The sequence below is a fragment of the Carassius carassius genome, chromosome 7 (assembly GCF_963082965.1).
Source record: "Carassius carassius chromosome 7, fCarCar2.1, whole genome shotgun sequence".
NCBI lineage: Eukaryota > Metazoa > Chordata > Actinopteri > Cypriniformes > Cyprinidae > Carassius > Carassius carassius.
In genome coordinates, this window is record NC_081761.1 from 33,543,171 (window position 1) to 33,565,067 (window position 21,897).

Below are 21,897 nucleotides of genomic sequence, written 5' to 3' on the forward strand. Positions count from 1 at the left end.
TGCGAACTAGTCCTAGGTTTTTTGCCCGATCGGAACCAAACCACTGCAGTAATATTCTGTGGACTCTCTAGATCAATAATTATCAAAAAAATGTTGAATTTTGAACTTTGGTTAGCTTTAAAGAGGTAATTTAGAAAAGGGGTGTGGCCAAACATACCCCAAAGCCTATAAACCAAAACAAAAAGTCAAAATATTCTGAAACTTGGAATAAACATGTGACCGATGACTCTGAACAAGTATGCAAAGTTTTATGTAGATCGGTCTATAGGTGGCGCTATAACAGTTGAAAAAGCCTCAAAAACACAAATTTTCAATAGAAAATGATCACAATTTGTAGAACGTTCATACATTCACACAAACACTAGATCTTAATATCATATGATAGATCTCCTCTTTGTGAACAACTTTGCCTCAGGGAGCGAAGATGTCAATCAAATTATTCATTAATTATTAAAGAATATGTTAAAAACCTACTTTTATTACCGTATTCTGAGTTTAGGCTTTTTTTTGTCAATTAACGGTAATATACTGGCAGCAGGGTTTCCAGCAGCATACTGTAATTTTACAGTTTTATTACTGTATTCTGAATTACATCTTTTTGGTAAATTAACGATGATATACTGACAGCAGGGTTTCCAGCAGTGTACGGTAATTTGACAGTTTTATTACTGTATTCTAGATTTTTCATAAATGTACAGTTAGCAGCCGACCCCTGTGCGACCCTCGGCCGAACCACACCATAGACAGGCCTGTGAATGATTACGCAATTTCACACACACATATACACACATTCAATCAGCTCCTCTAATCAGGACCTAACCACAAGAAAGGCCAACCAGGGGTCGTTAGGTACCTTTTCTGATGACATCATCAGGTTGCCGCTGGTAACCGGAGCTGGACAGCTCTGGTGGTGCTACAGGAGCCGTATATCACAGAGTTTCCCAATAACCGACTGTTCGGAGAACAGCCATTTGTCAAATGAAAGACCTAGCAGTGCAGACTGTGTGTGTGTGTGTGTGTGTGTGGATATGTGTGTGTGTACACATACCCAACCCGGGCTCAGATATAAACACAAGTAATCTGTTGAGGTAGATTTAGCAGTGACATGGCAGTCAATCAGACCTCCGTCTACATGTCAGTCTGACAGCTTAACAGTTCATGGGAGATTTATTAGACACGGGTCAGATCAAATAATATATCCCCAGTCTGCTCTTGTTTAGAATGACTTAGCTCTATTGATTAGACTTTCAGCCGTGAGGCCCCTTCTGACATGGGCAGAACTCACAGGAAACATTTCTTAAAGGAATAGTTCAACAAAACAAAATTAATCCTGTCATGACTTTTACTCTCATGTCATTCCAAAATTGGTATGAGAACACATACAGCTCTTTTACGTACAAAAATATCAAATATCAGTCAATGTTTAAAAAGGACCAAAAACACCATGACAGCACTACAAAAGTGGTATTTTTGCTGTTCAAAAATGAAAATAAACATGAAAAGGGAAGAAAATAATGAGTTTTGGAATGAAATGAGGGTGAATAAATAAATAAAAACAAGATTACAATAAATAAATAGATTAAAATAAGTAAACAAATAGATAAAATTAAAAAAACTACAATTATAAATTAGTTTTAAATGAAAAAACAAATAAACAATGGAATTAGATAAAAATGAATAAATATATACATTTAACAGTATAGTATTGTAGTGAGTAAAAAAACAAACTTAATAGCCTTAATATAAAATAAATATAAAAAGGTCCAAAAAACGAAAAGAAAGAAAGAAAATGTACAATACAAGTTTAGATAAAACTGTTTAAAAAGTGTAAAAAATAATAAATAAAATTAAGAATAAATAATAATTAGATAAACTTAAATAAATAAATAATTTGATTAAAATAGGTAAATAAATACAAATTATAAATAAATTATTTAAAAATAAATAATACACAATTTTATAAATCAATAATACATCTAACAGTACAGTTTTATAATAAACAGAAAAAAAACTTAATGGAAACTAAACATTTCCTGAATAATATATTAAATTGATGCCAATTAATTTAGGATAAATTGGGTCTTTATGCATAAAACAAACATATAGCTTCCTTTTACATAGGATGGGGATCCCTGGCAAAAGGTTGACAGTATTTAGGGGTCTGTGGCATCTTGAAAAATCCTTTCTTAATGATGCAAGGCAAAAAATTGTGACGACCAGTTTGAACAGTAATTTGTTTCATGTTAAGGTTACTGATTAATGAATCGTCAAACTTTCTGTTAACAAAATAACTTGGTATGACATCAAACGGATGTGCATTTCCACTTAACCTCTGAGAGGTCGATCACATGCGCCTTTAAATCTATGTCCAGCTCCAGCAGCTATTTCCTGTGTTACGTTACCCTGAAATAACACTGAAGCTTTGCAGTGCTGCAGTCTACAAGCAAAGCATTGCAAGAAACCAAAAAAATAAACATAAAAATACACAACTGAGTGGACACATGCTGACATTTATACAATGTAATCACTCCATAAGTACAATAGGACAAAGGATCTGACAAGCTGAGATCACTATCAAGCATTATTTGGACACAGCTCATTTCAGAAAAGTGCACACACATAATGTTCTCTGATTGCAGACAGTGACTTGCACTAACACAGACACACACAGCTCCAGACTTCTGTCAGTGCGTGGTGATGAATACCTACAGCAAGTGATCAGAAAAGACAAATAGAGCACGCTGGATTCAGTCCACAATTTTCTCCCAAGTGGAATCACAGAATATTGGCTTTCAACCATTTAAAAAAACATAAGTTTGGTATGAAAAACAATTGTTTTGCCCAAATATCATAGTTCGGTTATTGTCGCTATGTAAAATCATAAATTATTCAAGGATCAGTATCTCCCTCATGGTTTCACGTTATTATTTTCATATTTTTAATGACAATGGTTTCTAACAGATTTATACAGTCGTGACATCAAGACCCATAAAATTAATCCACCATGAGTTGTCTTGAGATCTTCCTTTGGGTTTTAATAACAGGTCAATTCATAACTGAAATAACATCAGCAGTAAACATAACTTGACAGTACTTGGGCGTTTTGATGTACGGCACACATTCACAACCAAAAAATCATTATGTAATTAACCTACATCTCATGTAATGTGACTACAAACATATGTTTTTAAAAATAAAAAGAACTGCTTCAAAACTGGTGTTTTTAGTATAGTATGTGTACAGGTGCTGGTCATATAATTATATATAATCAAAAAGTTGATTTATTTCACTATTTTCTTTCAAAAAGTGAAACTTGTATATTATATTCATCAGAGATGGGACCAAGTCACACATGTGCAAGTCTCAAGTCTTAACCTTCAAGTCTCAAGTAAGTCCCAAGTATTTTTTTCTTGGGCAAGTCAAGTCAAGTCACAAGTTATGTCAAGTCAAGTCAAGTCAAGTCCTGTAGTAAGTCAAGTCAAGTCCAAGTCAAGTCACCTTATTATTGTAATTTTACCTGCAGAATCTGATCTTAATAAAGTTAAAAGACAAGATATAAGTAACAGTAAATTAAAATAATTTGGATTTGCATTGTAAATACTCATGTTCAGTAAAATACATCATGGAATCATACAAAATTGTAACCTCATAAAGTTATTTATTTTTCACTTCTGCCAACAGAAATGTTTTACATTTTCAACATTGAGTCCATAAAACAAATAACAGCTAAACATCCAACAGACTCCTCTCTGAACACCTCCCCTCCCTCTCTCTCTCTCTCAAACGACGTGACATGACATTCGGCCAAGTATGGTGACCCATACTCAGAATTCGTGCTCTGCATTTAACCCATCCGAAGTGCACACACACAGAGCAGTGAACACACACACACACACACACTGTGAACACACACCCGGAGCAGTGGGCAGCCATTTATGCTGCGGCGCCCGGGGAGCAGTTGGGGGTTCGATGCCTTGCTCAAGGGAACCTAAGTCGTGGTATTGAAGGTGGAGAGAGAACTGTACATGCACTCCCCCCACCTACAATTCCTGCCGGCCCGAGACTCGAACTCACAACCTTTCGATTGCAAGTCTGACTCTCTAACCATTAGGCCACAACTTCCCCTCAAACACAGTTTACATACAACATTAAACTTTCTTACATTTCTCCTCTCTCTCTCTCTCTCTCTCTCTCAAGTTCAAGTTGCTTTATTGGCATGACATTTGAGTTACAGTATTGCCAAATTTAGCATTTAGATACAGAATAAAATATGATTACAATAAAATACAATAAAAATAGCAGCAGCAGATAATATTTCTAATATTAATAATAGTAATTGTATAGAATTAAGAATATAAAATAAAACAGTTGAATACAATAAATTATCCCTTTCGTATGGTGTGTATGGTGTATAAATATTAAGCAGCTATTGTGACTGCCGTCTCATTCTCTCCAAGTATATAGAGTAGTTTCTCTGAGTCATTTAGAGACAAGAATGAACGATTCAAAGCTTCAAACTGTGGGAAGAATGTTTTCTCTTGTAGTGCTGTATTTGGGACAGACCAGAAGGAAGTGTTTCTCATCCTCTGTTTGATTCAGCTCACAGTGTTTGTCTCTCTTCTCTCGGTAGCCAGGATCTTTTATGTCTACCAATCTCTATTTCCAAATCATGATCACTGAGTCGATATTTTGAAAGGATTTGTCTTTCTTTTAATTGCTTGAGTGATAAGTAATTTGCCAGTTTTGTGGTTCTGTTTAGGGCCGAATAACACTGGAGTTTGGTTTGGAGCTCAAATAAATTTTTTTTCATTTTTCATCATAATTATACTTCAGATTTTTGTCAATTAGTTTCTGAATGTTGGGGTTGTGATTGGAGTCAGACTCAGTTTGGGTTTCCTTCATCAGGTGAAGCACGAGTGTGTTTCTCTCTCACTCTCTCTCTCTCTCACACACACACACACACACACACAATCTCTCTCTCAGAGTACATCCGTAAGTCATTACCTCTATTACAAGGTATTGCACTTGCAAAATATAAGATTCGAGAGTCTTGTCTGCAAGCCGAGCACGATGTGGCCTATCCCACCATGTATGCGCCACCGGTATGCGCGCTCATAATGGAAGCAACGCGGTCGCGACGCGCACGCGGTGCGACACGCTCGACGCCTCAGGGGCGCAACTGCCCGAGCGCTTTGGAAACAATGAGAAAGCGGCGCGACTAGCGATTTCTATGCGTTTTAGGCGCGAATTATTGACGACAAAAGCGATGACCCTCAGTACCCCTCAAGCTGAGATGTTGATGTGATATGATATCTGATCTAAGTGGGCGTGGTCTGCGTAAGGTAGACAGGGCATGCCTGATGATGTCATGACATGACAACGCGATTCTCAGCCTGCGCTCCAGCTGAGTAATCAATTTTATTTAAAAAAAAATAATTTATATATTTTATATTCAAACTGAAAACATAATGTGATTAACACTCAAGTCATTCAAGTCATCCTGTCTCAAGTCAAGTCAAGTCAAGTCCCGAGTCTTTAACTTCCAAGTCCGAGTCAAGTCTCAAGTATTTTATTTTTTGTCAAGTCAAGTCACAAGTCATAAAAATAGCGACTCGAGTCGACTCGAGTCCAAGTCACCAAGTCACAAGTCCCCATGTCTGATATTCATTCATTAAACACAGACTGATATATTTCAAATGTTTATTTCTTTTAATTTTGATGATTATAACTGACGACTAAGGAAAATCCCAAATTCAGTATCTCAGAATTATAATATTTTGAAAAGGTTAAATATTGAAGACACCTGGTGCCACACTCCAATCAGCTAATTAACTCAAAACACCTGCAAATACCTTTAAATAGTCTCTCAGTCTAGTTCTGTTGGCTACACAATCATGGGGAAGACTGCTGACTTGACAGTTGTCCAAAAGACGACCATTGACACCTTGCACAAGGAGGGCAAGACACAAAAGGCCATTGCAAAAGAGGCTGGCTGTTCACAGAGCTCTGTGTCCTAGCACATTAATAGAGAAGCGAAGGGAAGGAAAAGATGTGGTAGAAAAATGTGTACAAGCAATAGGGATAACCACACCCTGGAGAGGATTGTGAAACAAAACCCATTCAAAAATGTGGGGGAGATTCACAAAGAGTGGACTGCAGCTGGAGTCAGTGCTTCAAGAACCACTACACACAGACGTATGCAAGACATGGGTTTCAGCTGTCGCATTCCTTGTGTCAAGCCACTCTTGAACAACAGACAGCATCAGAAGCGTCTCGCTTCAGAAAGGACTGGACTGCTGCTGAGTGATCCAAAGTTATGTTCTCTGATGAAAGTAAATTTAGCCTTTCCTTTAGATATCAGGGTCCCAGAGTCTGGAGGAAGAGAGTAGAGGCACACAATCCATGTTGCTTGCCATGTCATCTGCTGGTGTTGGTCCACTGTGTTTTCTGAGGTCCAAGGTCAACACAGCCGTATACCAGGAAGTTTTAGAGCACTTCATGCTTTCTGCGGCTGAACAACTTTATGGAGATGCAGATTTCATTTTCCAACAGGACTTGGCACCTGCACACAGTGCCAAAGCTTCCATGGTTTAAGGACCATGGTATCCCTGTTCTTAATTGGCCAGCAAACTCGCCTGACCTTAACCCCTTAGAAAATCTATGGGGTATTGTGAAGGGGAAGATGTGATATGCCAGACCCAAGGATGCAGAAGAGCTGAAGGCCACTATCAGAGTAACCTGGGCTCTCATAACACCTGAGCAGTGCCACAGACTGATCGACTCCATGCCACGCCGCATTGCTGCAGTAATTCAGGCAAAAGGAGCCCCAACTAAGTATTGAGTGCTGTACATGCTCATTTTCATTTTCATACTTTTCAGTTGGCCAAGATTTCTAAAAATATTTTTTTGTATTGGTCTTAAGTTTTATTCTAATTTTCTGAGATACTGAATTTGGGATATTCCTTAGTTGTCAGTTATAATCATCAAAATTAAAAGAAATAAACATTTGAAATATATCAGTCTGTGTGTAATGAATGAATATAATATACAAGTTTCACTTTTTGAAAGGAAATGGTGAAATAAATCAACTTTTTGATGATATTCTAATTATATGACCAGCACCTGTAGTTTATATTGCAGAGCATATCGTCCAAGTATTGTCAAATTATGTTTAGCACAGATCTTATTTTACCCATAAATGTACATTTGCCTACTGTATGAAGTATTGTATTTTTTTTTGTCTTAAAGTAGTGAATATTTCAGTTAAATATGATGGGCAAAAAATATTCTACAGTGTAGTGATGTATTAAATAGCTACAGATTATACACAATGTAGTCTCCTGCTGTCAATGGAAAGCAACTAAAGTTTGTTTGCTAAATCTTGCCATAGTCTCGAAAACTATAGTTTGTCCAAAAAAGTCACTAGTGATTTTTTGTTTTTGTTTTTGGAAAGACGTTGATAAAGGGGCATCTATACGTTGCTAAATATATTACCAAAATGGCTAAACTGACAACACTGACACAGAAATTACTTTCAAACCAAGCATGTGTCTGTTGGTCAAGTCGGAGAATTCGTCTGAACCTGTTGCGAAATCTGCTAAAAGAAAAACTTTGCCCAGATCACATGAATTCCTATGGAATAACTTGAATTCGTCCATAGAAATTCGCTGAACAACAATAAATGCGACTAAACAATAAATATAGCCAATAAAGGCTAGCTACAGTAGCCTACTTGGCAGAAGAGTTATTTATTTCTATTATTAGTAGTATTATTAACATCATCAATTATTTCATTGATTATGTTGCATCTTAAAATGCACATTTTAAAGTGCATTTTAAATTTAAATTCACTTGAAACAACCGCTCTGCATTCGCTAAATGTGCCTAATTATCATCATGTATGTAACTGTTAGCCCTAATTTATCCAAGTACACCCGGCTGCAGCCTGCAGATCGAGGCGGGGCTGCACCTGGGGCGGGGTTGCACGTGTAGCCCCGCCCCACACCTACTCTAATTGGTTCGATCAAAGACATCTTTCAAAGACATACATGATAGGAAATGTGTGCGCATAGGACGGAAAATGCTGTTTAAAAAGCTTTTACAAAGCCTTTACTATAATGCAGTTTTTTATTATTAACTTGACTCACTATGTCTGATTTATTGAATGAAGAGTAGCTGCTGCAAGTTTACTCTTCTTGACCAGATTAATTCACAAATTAATAATTGGGACATTCTAAAAGCACGCTTAACGTGAAAGTACGTGGCTTTATTTATTAAAACAGTGTTTTAAAAATACCAAACTCAGTAAACAAATTATTAATAAAGCATTCTATTCACAGACAAGCAGATATGAGCACAGAATACGAACACAAAGCGTTTAATTTCCACCCATAACCTGCTTGTCTGTAAATAAAATGTGTTATTAAAAATGTTTAATGAGTTTGGTCTTTTTGAAACACGTTTTAATGCATTACGCCACGTTACGCGTTTTCCTTTTAGTCTAATGGTTTTCTATGGGAGGAAAACGCTTAACACGTAATTAAACACATTGCATTCTTATTCTGGACTCATCTGCCCTTTCAGTGAATAGAATGCTTTATTATTCATTTGTTTACTGAGTTTGGTCTTTTAAAAACACTGTTTTAATGCATTAAGCCACATTAAATGCAGAATCGGCTCAATGGTCACAAAATGGATATCGGAGAAGAATCCAATTTAATATAAATAGATGATAGACTTTATAAAGTTTATCTCAATATTTGACAGTGGCTGTGAGACTGCACTAAGATAAGAGCACAATTATCATGAAATTGTGTTCGTTACTATAGCAACGGTTATGTCCTTTCAGAATCATCACTGGCCGATAGAAATAAAAGTTTATCGATTTCTTCTCTTTCAAATAACGAGGAGCAGCATATTTTCCTGAAATAAAGGGGCTGAAAAAGTCTATGTTTTGCAATGTAGTAAAGAAAATTTAAAGTTTCATAAAAATTGAATTGGCAGACACATTAGACTATTGCAGTGTCATTTATCAACTGCATGACCGATAATTATATGTAACAATAATTGTCTTGTCATGCTATATAAATTAAAACAGTAATGATACACCCCTTTCATTTTCCTTTCTCATACTCTGATGATATGAAATAATCATATTTTCTAAAATTATTTAATTCATAATTCATTCTTCTATCTGAAGACCTGATCGTCTTACTGTGGATAATCAACCCAATTAATTTACTATAGTCGTATGTTAGCCTAAAGATCCGCTTAATTTAACAAAACAATCATTTCAGGGACATGGCGAGTTACAGGCTAATGTTTTTTTTTCTTCTTTTGTGCATTATGAAGACTTTATAAAACTGTACAGCGTTTTTAGCTTTTTAAACAGCATTCTCCGTCCTACACTAACTACTACACACACATTTCCTATCATGTAAGTCTATTAAAGACGATTGAACCAATCAGAGTAGGTATGGGGGGGGGGGGGGGATGTGCAGCCCCGCCTCGATCTGCAGGCTGCAGCCGGGTGCTTCTCAATTTTTCTGCGCATGCGTCGCTCTTGCGCAGCAGCTACGCACACCCGACGTCCTCGAGCACGTTTCCGCAATGAAGCCTGGGAGGAACTGCGTGTTTTGGCGGAATGTTTGAACAATTTATACACATCCAAGCTCACGATGGCTGCGAAAAGCACAAATAATATAAGACCAACTCGGTGTTATATTAACTGAAAACATTCTGTAAAGCTTAACGAGATGGAGGGCAGAGGCAGTCAGGAACAGCACGAGCGGAGTGAAGTCGCCAAACTGACGCAGATGAAGTCGAAAGTAAACAGACTGAGACGCAGCCCGAGAGCAGCGACGCTAAACCCCGCACAAATCCGCGACACGGGTAACACATCACCCCAAAAACACACAGAAACCTGCCTCTGGCTCCTCTGAAGTATCTCACTCAGTCATGGCCAGTTTGAACGCTCATACTTATTGTTTGAACGCTATATTGCTTTTATGTAAAGTATTTATTTTAGTAAAATACAATGTGTTTACATTTAAGAAAGTTGACCCTGGAGCACAAAACCAGTCACAAGGGTCCATTTTTTTTAATTGAGATTCATACATTATCTGAAAACTGAATAAATAAGCTTCAAATGAGCTTTATTGATGTATGGTTTGTTAGGATCGGTTAATATTTGGCCGAGATGAAACTATTAAAAAAAAAAAATCTGGAATCTGAGGATGCAAAAAAATCTAAATATTGAGAAAATCCCTTTTAAAAATGTTCAAATTAATTCTTAGCAATGTATATTACTAATCAAAAATTACGTTTTGATATATTTATGGTAGGGAATTTACTAAATATCTTTGTAGAACAATAACTTTATTTAATATCCTAATTATTTTTGGCATAAGAGAAAAATCAATAATTTTGACCCATACAATATATTGTTGGCTATTGCTACAAATACACTGGTGCTACTTATGACTGCTTTTGTGCTCCAGGGTAATTTACATTATTTTAATTGAACCTTATTTTGATATTTGATCAAATATCATAAAAAAGAAAGAATAACGTAATAACATAATAGTAAAAGAAAGTTAAGAAAATTGTAATAAAATAGTAGTGCAAACTTTAGGAAAAATGCTCTGGCTGGTCTCAGGCTTGACCTCAATTTGATGATTTACATTATTGTAATTAAACCATCTTTTGACATCTGATCAAATATCATGAAAAAAGGCAAGGATAGCATAATAGGAAAGTCCCACATGTAAAAGTAATATGAAGTTTTCTGTTTCTGCATCAAGTAATTAATGTTTAGAACCGTCAGATGCTGTATTAAAGCAGGTGTTTTTGAACTGCATGTGTTTTGTGGCAGAGTTCAAAACCCCGACTCGTCCAGCGAGAGGCCAGTTCAGGAGACTGATACCTGACGACTCACCCAGCAATGATCCGGATTTTCATCAAGATATTATATGGGATACGACATCTCCATCACCCATTCGACATGGTATGCATGTCTATTAGACTTGTGCATTTCTTCTTTAAATGTGCAGTATCTAAGTATGACAGATGCGTTTTTCTTTTCAGGTCGTGGACAGAGGAGAGCTGCACATGTCAGGGCAGTGGATATATCGGACATTGCCAATCGGATCGCACCAAAGGTTTGCTCGAGGAACATACTCTACCACTATGCTAGTGTCTACAGTTCAAAATGAGTTGAGTGTTGATGTCAAATGCTGTATTGTGTTTATAGAATGGAAGACTAGAAGAAGCAGATTCGTCTTTAATGCAGTGGATTGGGGACAGTGCCATTCCCTGCACACCAGAAGTACAGCAGCCCAAAGTCAAGCCCATGGCAACAAAGTAAAGGAATCTTTAGACACCTCTCGATTCGATCAGATTCCAATTCTACTTTTTGAAAAATAATAATAATAAATATTTCATTTATGCTTTGTGTTATTTCATTACTCAATCTGAGAGTGCCAAAATAAAATCAAAATACTGAGAAAATCGCCTTTGAAGTTGTCCAAATGTATTCTCAGCAATGTATATTACTGATCAAAACTTAAGTTTTGATATTTATGGCAGTAAATGTACATAATATCTTCATGGAACATGCTCTTTACTTAATATCCTAATGATTTTTGGCATAAAACAAAAAAATCGATAATTCTGACCCATGCAATGTTTTTTTGGCTATCACTAAAAATATTCCCTTTAGCGACATAAGACGTTTAATTATAAGCACCTACAGTATATAAACAGAAATTAGTAAATGAATGAAACCATATAAATGTCTATCATCATGTGTATGCATTTAGTCTCTGTTCTTCTCTGTCTGTTGCAGACAGAGCACTGTGGAAGATCTAATGCGGCTGGCGAAGCAGTTTGACTTCAACATGAGGCAAGATGAAGCTCAAGAACAGAACTCGGATGCACCAGGTTCAAAACAATCTGAGGAACAAGATCTGCCACATGATGACCGATTCACAGCAGCCCACAGCAGCTCTGCTCTAAAACCCACTGACGAGAAGCCTGCTGAAGAAAGGGGACTTCATCAGGAGATGGACGATGATCTTGATTTCCTTTTTGATGGGCCGACTCAGCGGCTCAGCGGGCGTCTCAGTCAGGCGTCAGTTTGTCGTACTCGGGATGTTCCTGAGAGAAATCTCAGCCGTGTGAAACCCCCTGATTCACAAAAACGTTCTACGGTTACAACGTCAGAAAACCATGGCAGTAAACAAGTGAATAAGGCTGATGATTTTGATGACGACTGGAGCAGTGACGGTTTACTCGATGACTCGTTGCTTTTGGAGATGACGCAAAACCCAGATCTGTTTTCTGCACCGAAGTACAGTTCAACACAAAGACAAAATCATGAGAATCAAAATGCTTTCAGTACAATGACAAACCAAAAACAAGCAGCTAAAACTGATGTTAAATGTGGCAAATTTCAAGGGCAACAGACAAAAAGTGAGCAAAGTTTTCAGCTGGACTCTCGAATACAGGCCAAGCCAAGAATTGGAAATCAAATGGAAAATAATTGCACAAATCAGGTTTTTCCCACGAGTAAAGCGTTGTCAGTTCCTCCAAGTTGCTGCAGTGGCAAACAGAATCAGCACAAGACACAAGCAGCACATCTTCAGGTTATTCAAAATACATCCGAGCTCAATGCGGTTTCCTCAACGTATCATTTCCACCCAAACACCGAAGGGACGCTGCCGCCCACCGGCCTCAGTACTATAAAACCTCCTCATTCAAATCCTCCCAGCATGCACCAGCAGCCAAACTCTGGAGGCGTTAAACAACAAGGAGAAAATGCAGATACAGATGGCTTTAGTGATGTTTTAGATGAAGACCTGGACTCTTTTTTTGCGTCTGATGACATCTGGGATGACGGAGTGGAGGACGATGATCTGTTTTGTGAGGCGTGTGATAATCTTGAGGAGTTATCTGGCAGCACCACAAACAACCAGCAAAACACCGCAAAAGCATTACAAAACACAGCTGAAGCAGCCAGTCAGCAAACAGTGTTCGCTCATCCTTATCCACCCAAAATACCGTCTGCTAATGTTTCCACGTCCAGTGCAAACACATCAGTGTCTCTGTATGGTCAGAAAGCTCACGCGGTGAACTCCGGGCCTGCAGGACTCGGCTCTAATGTGTCATGTGATGCAACGAGACCATCTGGCCCCTCAAGTAATGGAGCGTATAAATTCAAACAGGTGAGAAGCTCGTCTGTGGTGGGACGGAGCACCTGTGCTGTCCCCCCAACACAGCAGGGTCACGAGAGGGGCGTGCTGGCCGTCCTCCAATCAGATGTGAGAACAGCAGACAGTCATCAGTTCAAAAAGCCGTACAGTGACTCGTTCAGGTCCACTGCTAAAGGTACAGTAAATGTCACATGCTCTTGCTTTATTACTGTGGTGCATTTGAACGGTACATAACTTTAATTGAACACAGGCTAAATAATCATAGTGAACATCATATAATATACACTTCCATTGAAAAGTTTGGGGTCTTTTTATGTTTTGTAAAGACATCCGCTTTGATCAAAAACAGTAATTTTGCAGAATATTATTACAATTTGTAATAACTGTCTATTTTAGTCGAGTTTTCGGCATCATTACTCCAGTCTTCAGTGTCACGTGATCCTTCAGAAATCATTCTGATTTGATGTTCAAAAATAGAAATATAATTTTTTCTAAAATATAAAAATAAAAAAACTGTGTTTTTGTGTAGATGTGTGTAACTCTGGAGCCGTGAGGTGCAGTGATGCTGAGATCGAGAGGAAGAAGCAGCAGGCTGTGGAGAGGCGGAGACTCCGGATGCTGGCCAATCAGAACCTCAGACATCCTTTCTGATTCACTGTTGCTTTGGAGATGCAGAACAAAAACAGGTATAGGTGTATATAAACAATTACAGTGTGTCTACACCACAACAGTCACTATTCCCATTATAATCTTTGGGTTTATGGATTATAATTGGAGAGATCTAGTTTTTCGCATCATGCCGCTTGTTTGTGGACCAAAGCTCTTTAGGAACAATGTAAGGTAATTCGTATCTGTACAACATTTGACTGCTCAAAAAAACAAATGTTAATCCGAGGTCACATGATTAGTATTATGCCTGTTTGGCCATCAGAGAGCAGATCCTAGATCAACACTTCTCACCAGGTCCTCATTTGTCAATACAAAAAAAACTTTTTTCCGCCTCTCATGCAGATTTTATGTAAATTGTATAATAAATATTTTCCTTCAGTTTGTTTAAAAAGTTTAATGTTCACATTGCTTAAAGTAAATCACTCTCGTTCATTTTATTCTCTTCATTTATGATGATGTAGAAGACATTTTACAAGCTGTGGTTGGTTGGTTTTATTGTTTTTGTCCTTTTATGAGTCTAAAAGAAGAAGCCCAGAATATTAAAGTGACCTAAAGTGTGTCATGTATATATGTATTTATTGAGATGGAATTGTCATTGTAATTAAGGCAATAATAAATGACTAATAAAAATACTCTGCATTTTTCATCTAACGGAATTCAATCTAAGTTTCAAGAATAAAATCAAGCTGCAGACTATGACCATACTTAATCTTATAATGCGTTTCGTTTCAGGTTCCCACAGTCATGGTGCGTTTATTGATGCGTTTTCAGAAAATTATTTGTAGAAGTTATAAAAAGTGGAAAAGTTACGGATGCAGTTAACATACATTTGTATTGAACTTTTTGCTGGTTCTACTTCCATTAAACGTCCTTATTGTTATTTGTGACCTTGTAATACAAAACATGTCATAAAGGACAAATTTTTTTTAACATAAGCTTTTTTTTTTTTGTTAGGATCGGACAATATTTGGCCGAGATACAACTATTTGAAAATCTGGAATCTGAGGGATTGAAAAATCTAAATATTTAGAAAATCACCTTTAAAGTTGCCCAAATGAAGTTCTTAGCGATGCATATTACTAATTAGAAATTAAGTTTTGGTATATTTATGTTTGGAAATTTACAAAATATCTTCATGGAACATGATCTTTACATAATATCCTAATGATTTTTGGCATAAAAGGAAAGTTGATAATTTTGACCCATACAATGTATTTTTGGCTATTGCTACAAATATACCTGTTTCTTCATCAGAACAGGTTTTTCATTACATCACTTGCTCACCACCAGTGGATGCTCTGCAGTTAATGGGTGCCATCAGAATGAGAGTCCAAACAGCTGATAAAAACATCACCGTAATCCACATGACCATCAGTTAACATCTTGCAAAGCTGAGTGAAACAAATCCATTAAGAAATTTGGACTTTAAACTAGGGATGTCCAGATCCGATCTCGTGATCGGAAATCGGGCCCGATCGCGTGGTTTCAGACTCGATCGGAATCGGATGTTACCTCCCGATCAGGACTCGGATATATATTCTCATTAATTTTTAACACATCTTTAGGTTATGCGGTGGCATAGAGTTAGACCCTTTTGACTCCACACAGAAACAGCAACGCGTGCGGCATGACATTACTTTGTTTTCAAGAGATGGTGTGAATAAATATAGATTCAAACTCAAAGAAACAGGATAGTCTTTGCATGACCTGATATTTCATTCGGACCCAGAATACAGCGAGATGAACATCACAGAGCGCTAAACTCTCATGCAGTGTGTGTTTCATTCATACTCGAAGCCGGAGCGCGCTCTCGCGCTGATAGTCATATCTGGAAACTCCTAATATGGACAAAAGCGTCCAACTATCGCTGTGGTTTTCTCAGGATAACAGAAACTTATGCAAACACGAAGACATTAATATACGAACAAGACAATAAATTGTTTTTCAAGTCATCTCCAGCAGGTGATAAATAAAGTATATGAACAATGCAGTGATAATTGACATAGCATTTATTACAGTATAGAAACTATTCTGCCTTATTAAGTGATAAACAGTGTTTGTAGTATATAAACAAATCATTATTATTTGTTATTGTCCAGCATTTATAGATTTCTAAGCCAATTAAAAGCTAAAAAATAAGAGAACATTTTTAATTGCATATACTACCAGTCAGAAGTTTTTGAACAGTAAGCTTGTTAATGTTTTTTTTAAAGAAGTCTCTTCTGTTCACCAAGCCTGCATTTATTTGATCAAAAGTAAAGCAAAACAGTAACATTTTGAAATATTTTCACTACCCTATTTAAAATAGCTGTTTTATATTTGAATATATTTCAAAATGTAATTTATTGAACATCCTGGATGTTTTTTTTGCTCTTCTTTATTCTTTTTTTAATGTATTATAGAAGTATCGGATCGGGACTCGGTATCGGCAGATACTCAAAATCAAATGACTCCGACTCGGACTCGAGGGCAAAAAACCTGATCGGGACATCCCTACTTTAAACTGTCGCTTCAGTCCTAAAAGTCCCGAAAAAGTCGCCTAATCTGAATCAGGAGAGAAATATGCATAGATAAAGCACTGTTTATAAGCAGAAACTGGTTCTAAGCAAATGGGTCATTCCTGGTATGCGGTAACATTTTGGCTCAATAAGTGTTAAGAAAAAAAGTTACATGATTTTTATGTTTTTTGCATTCTACCAAAATGGTGACATGTTTACCTATTAGGAATAGATATCAGTCAAGCTCGGGGACTCAAAAAATAATAATTATGGGTAAATTGTTGAGACACTGGCCATGAAAATATTCCACCCTGTTAGGGACATATAGACAGTTATCACAACATGTTAATAATGTAAATGTTAAACAATTATAAGCTTTTCTTGGATAGTATATGTCCCTTTTTCCATCTTATTTTTATTTATTTTTATTTTAAAAACAATAACAAAATTATTGATGAATAGAATGTCTTAATTACTAAGAACAGGTACTTTTTGTGCCAATTTTTGCCAATAGAGTTGTAAATAATAATAAACAATTGCTCAAAAACATATATATGCTGTTAGTGCTCCTCACCTCACAAAATAACACACAAAGTATGCCAAACATTTAACATTGCTACGAAATTATTTAAAATGACTTGTCTAACAGGGTGGAAAGGAGCATAACAGGGTGGAACACTAGTGTTAACAGGTTCTAACGGTGGACATGCTTTCCGTCATTGTTCTGCATGGTTTCCCATCTGTAATGTGTGGAACTGCACCTATATAATATTGTTTCAAAACAATACCAAAATAAAATAAAAAAAATAATAATAATACAGATTTCCTTTGGGGGAGGGTTCCTTATCACAATAAATCATGGTGGCAAAATGATTATCTTTTCAGACTATATATATATATATATATATATATATATATATACATGTATATAGGCATTTATTTTCTATATACACTAAATACTATTATATTCGAATTTCCACCTTAGTTGCACGTCCACCCGTTTTTGTGTGAACAAAAGCCAGATCTAATGCCGTGTCGAAGTGATGATGCGCGTTATCGCGCGACTCTTTTACCATCTGTTTTGAAGGAAGATCAACGTTCGCGATGAAAAAATATGTGCAAACTGTAATGAAGCAGAGATCAGTTAGTGCCTCACTTTCCGCGCTGACGCAGAGATTGTTTTCGACTCATACATTACACGTCACGCCCTGATGTCACGTGTTGTTACGGGATCTTTACGGGTTGTGTGTGAATGCACGCACACATCCTGGGTAATCAATGGCAGTGTGAAAGTGCAAAATCTAGGGACCCAGGAACAATTGCCGGAGCACTTTACCTGTGTATTTGCCAGAATCGCAGTGTGAAAGGGGCTTTAGGTTTATGGACCTAACAGGGTGGAAAATTTTGATCTTAGTTAGCCATAGCTCAATGAGTGATCAACATTTAGCTAGCTAACCTTCTACAGATTAACAGAACTTTTATAACTATGTCAGATTTGTTTTTACATTTTTTTGATAGGACAAACATTCTCCATAATATAGCCTAACAGGGTGGAACTTTAAGGGTGGGACAAGCAGGATAACATTTAAAAAAAAAAAAAAAAAGATTAGGAGTGAGAGTTGAAGCATAATTCAGATTGTGCAGATGAATTCCAGTGGGAAAAATAAATTGTCACTTATATAAAATGGTCTCAATGAAATTGCAGTCGGTTTTGGAAGGTGAGAAAGTATATACTAACAGAGTGGAAAATGACTTCAGGGACACGGATATTGAAAGAAATTGTAAATAAAATAACGATATTTTCTCATGATTTATATGTATGATTAGAGGCAGTTTAGCCTAGTCTATAACATAATTAAAACACATTTTTCGTTTTTTTAATCCTTTTTTGGTTTATATTTCTTGTGGAAGTTGATTACTTTGCACTGAGGACATATTAAAATTGAATGCATATATCAATGAAAAGGTGTGTAAAATACAAAATAGTATTTATAATATCTATTATCCCTTTTAAAGTGATAAAGAAGACCTAAATATACAATTTAAGCCAAGTCTTATAAATATGCGACTTATTTTAGGTAAAATGTGATTAAATTAATCATTGGGACACAAACGTCACTGTAAACAGGAATGACCCAAATACTGATCTGGAGTAATGTGGATTATTGTGATGATTTTATCAGATGTTTGGACTCTCATTCTGACGGCACCCATTCACTGCAGAGCATTCATTGGTGAGCAAGTGAAGTAATGCCTTGAATGAATTTCCCCAAATCTGTTTCCATGAAGAAACAAACTCCTCTATATCTTGGATGGCCTGAGGCTGGGTTCTCAGGGTTTCTCATCATTAGCTCTCTGACACCTGTCTGATGCCGCTGTCCTCGGACACCTGCGGCACACATGAGTGCTTCTGAAAGTCGAGTCTTGTTATCAGGCTGCCGGTGTGTAACTGTAGCTAGCACACAGAACTATGAAAAGCCCCCGCGGGCCGGGGATGTGGTTTCACCTGACCAGCCGAGCGTCCAGGCACTTACCTGGACTGTGTGTTGTCTGAACTCTGATGAGGACAGCATGAATGGAGCGTCCTGGTGAGCTTGATGTCGTACACGCAGAGATTAGTCTGTGTTTTGATATGAGGCTGACCTGAGGACTACATATCTGAAGTCAAAGGTCTGCATCTATGCTTCATTAACCACTAGCAAGTACACACATTAGGAAGACGTGGCTGCCGTTAAAGCTGAAAAATAGCCCCATTTACACCAATTTGGTAGCTTGTCAAATTTTTAGGCTGGTTGTGTTTGATCGATCAAGTTTGTTCAGTTGTGTGCTTAAAAAATTGGAAATGTCAGGGAACTTTAAAATTATGATTTCCAAGCCTGGAAAAAGTAATAGTCATTTACTAAAGTCTATAAGTTGGGATTGATACGTTTGGGAACCTTGATTTACTTTTTTTTTTTTTTTGAAGTTTTCTAAATACTAACAGTTCACATAATTATTTCTACTTTATATGCAAATAATTGATATATTAATTGTAATTTTTATTATTATTATTTTGTTGTATATAAAAAATCTAAAAAATATTTTAATAAATACTTAATTTAAATGTATTTATAAAACCTTTATATTTAGTAGAATTTCATAAGTATTTTCATATTTAATTTTATTTAAATATTTACTGTTTAGAAAGGAAACAAAAATGAATATTTATGTCATACACACCTTACAAGCATAGGAAATGAACAGAAATGTGTATTTCAGTCAGTAAAAAAAAATAAAGAGTTGACTTTAATTTACTGACTCTTAATTTCTTTGCTATCTGAAATACACCTTTTGTGTGCTTCTGTTCCTTTTTTTTTTTTTTTTTATTAATTTTTTTTTAGTAAATTAGTATAATTAGAGTGTTTTTTAGGCTTAGAAAGGTAATGGACATTTGTATAATTATTATGCAATTTTTATTTCATTTATCAAAATCAGTCAGAATCTAAGTGATTTATTAGTGAACCAGTCTTTTATCATTTTTTTTTTAAGATGTTTGCTAAATCATAAGCATCTTAAAAATGTGTGGGAAATGTGCCGTTTATCCCTGTATTGCGTTTTGTTGCTTGCTTGACTTCGAGCCGTCTGGTGTCCCGTCGCCAGCTCATGGAGATGGAGAACAGGTTTAAACTGAAGCAACAGGATCCTCACTGTCCTTTTGTCTGCTCGATAAACATGCTTATCAGCAGCCTGTGTGCAGAAATAAAGTCACCTGAGAATACAGCTGAACTCCAGCTGAACCCGCTCTCTTCTCTGCTTTACTCCGATTCTCTCACTTTCATCAATTATTCTCCTTCCCAATCAGTACGGACACCGATACAAAATATAGCTCTCTGTCCCAGACACTGGGCCTGAGAAAAGCCAACCTGCGAGGCCAAGACTATTGTCCTACCGGGGCACAGATTCTGGAAGTGGATCAATGTCCTCTGGTGTCTCTGCATGTGTGTGGGAAATAGCAGTGTGTGTGTGTGTAGATGTAATTGATAGATGTTCTAATTTGTCTGTTGTGCTTCACCTGATGCTGACTGATACGGCTGGTCTTGGTTTCTGCAAGGGGGGCAAAAATGACGTGTTGGAAAATTTGTCTGTTGTAAATTTACCCTTTGATTTGACCAAGCTGGGGCTAACAAACTAGTTTAGGCTGATTTAATTAGATTTTTTCACCAGGAGGACGTGTTTTACTACTGAGATAACTCTTCTTTTGAAAGGTACACTAATACTATTTCCATTTAGTAAACGATGCTTTGGAAACTTGTACTTTCTGCCTGTTAAAGTCTAAATGGGATAGACCTTAATCAGGTTAGACACCATATTGAATTAAAAGCAGTTGAAAACAAGTCTGTTACTGATTTCAAATTACAAGACAAAAATTGTACAGTTACGTTACATTGCATATCTTAAATGATGTAATCAGATTACTTATAGTTTGCTTTTTTAATCTAATTTATCACATTGATTTGAATGGGATGATCGTTTACCCTATTGTTAAGAAATATAAAGAAAATAAATTCCATCATATCAAAGTTTTCCCAAAGTGGCGTTTGTGAAGAAACTGCAGTGAGGTTACTGCAGTAAAAAAAAAACCAGTTGGTTTCTCACATATCATGTGACTTTTAACCATTTAACTATATTCAACCAATAGACAAAAGCAGACACATTAAATAACCCAATGAGTGATAATTCAAATAAAAATGATTGTGTTCGTCAGTAATTGATACAATTTTGAAATGTTGAGAAAACACTTCTTTAAATTGAATTGTTTTTTGTAAATCCAATAGTCAAATGATGTGTGACCTGCAGTTTTTCAGCCAACTGACTGAAGACTGGCCTCTGGGACTTTCTGGCTGTTTACAAGTGTAGGCTATTTCAGAAAGGAATATTCAAAAATCAATAAATCCTCTGAATATGTAAACAGGTAATCAATATAAAAGTAACTGTAGTTTGAATGAGTGTTTTGAAATGCAATATCTAATTTATAAGAAGGCTAAATAACTTACAAGTCTAATTAAGTAATCCAGATGACATGTAATCAGTTGGTAGCCAGGACTGCTAAACATCAGTACAGTCCATTAAACGCACCTTTATCCCTCAAAGACTCATTTACATTCCTGTCGAATATTATCAGGCTGTATTACAATAAATATGATGCAAGCCTGATTAGGCCCATTGTAGGTTCCTTTCTGTGACCAATATCTAAACTTCTCAGAACGTTACAATAAGTTCTTAAAAAAAAAAACTATTATATACAGAACGATTATTTAAGCTTTATTAATTTTTTAGACTAACCTTCCCACAACACTGGGTTTCGCCCTTTGACTGCGTCTTTGACTCAATAGTTCGTCGTTCATTGGTAGTGTGTTACTGACACCTAGTGGCAAACTGTTAATATAACAGATGTATGACTTTTAAATTCACCCTGTATCCTAAGTGAAAACGTTTAGAAATGAGATGCAATGTAACAGAATTCAAAACAAAGTTAATGT

At 36.4% G+C, this 21,897-nt stretch overlaps 1 protein-coding gene across 1 annotated transcript; it reads left to right on the top strand.

Moving 5' to 3' along the window:
* Positions 1 to 9,569: 9,569 nt before the first annotated feature.
* etaa1a (ETAA1 activator of ATR kinase a) lies at positions 9,570 to 14,502 on the top strand. The gene is made up of 6 exons (XM_059554670.1): positions 9,570 to 9,891; positions 10,874 to 11,005; positions 11,086 to 11,159; positions 11,252 to 11,361; positions 11,846 to 13,386; positions 13,741 to 14,502. Exons 1-6 carry the CDS (start codon positions 9,756 to 9,758, stop codon positions 13,860 to 13,862), a joined length of 2,115 nt encoding a protein of 704 aa, XP_059410653.1. The 5' UTR covers positions 9,570 to 9,755; the 3' UTR covers positions 13,863 to 14,502.
* The last annotated feature ends 7,395 nt before the right edge of the window (positions 14,503 to 21,897 follow it).

Coding starts and splice junctions, on each gene's coding strand:
- etaa1a (XM_059554670.1), top strand. CDS start 9,756: ATGGAGGGCAGAGGCAGTCAGGAACAGCACGAGCGGAGTGAAGTCGCC. Junction 9,892..10,873: donor CGCACAAATCCGCGACACGG/GTAACACATCAC, acceptor GTTTTGTGGCAG/AGTTCAAAACCCCGACTCGT. Junction 11,362..11,845: donor GTCAAGCCCATGGCAACAAA/GTAAAGGAATCT, acceptor TGTCTGTTGCAG/ACAGAGCACTGTGGAAGATC.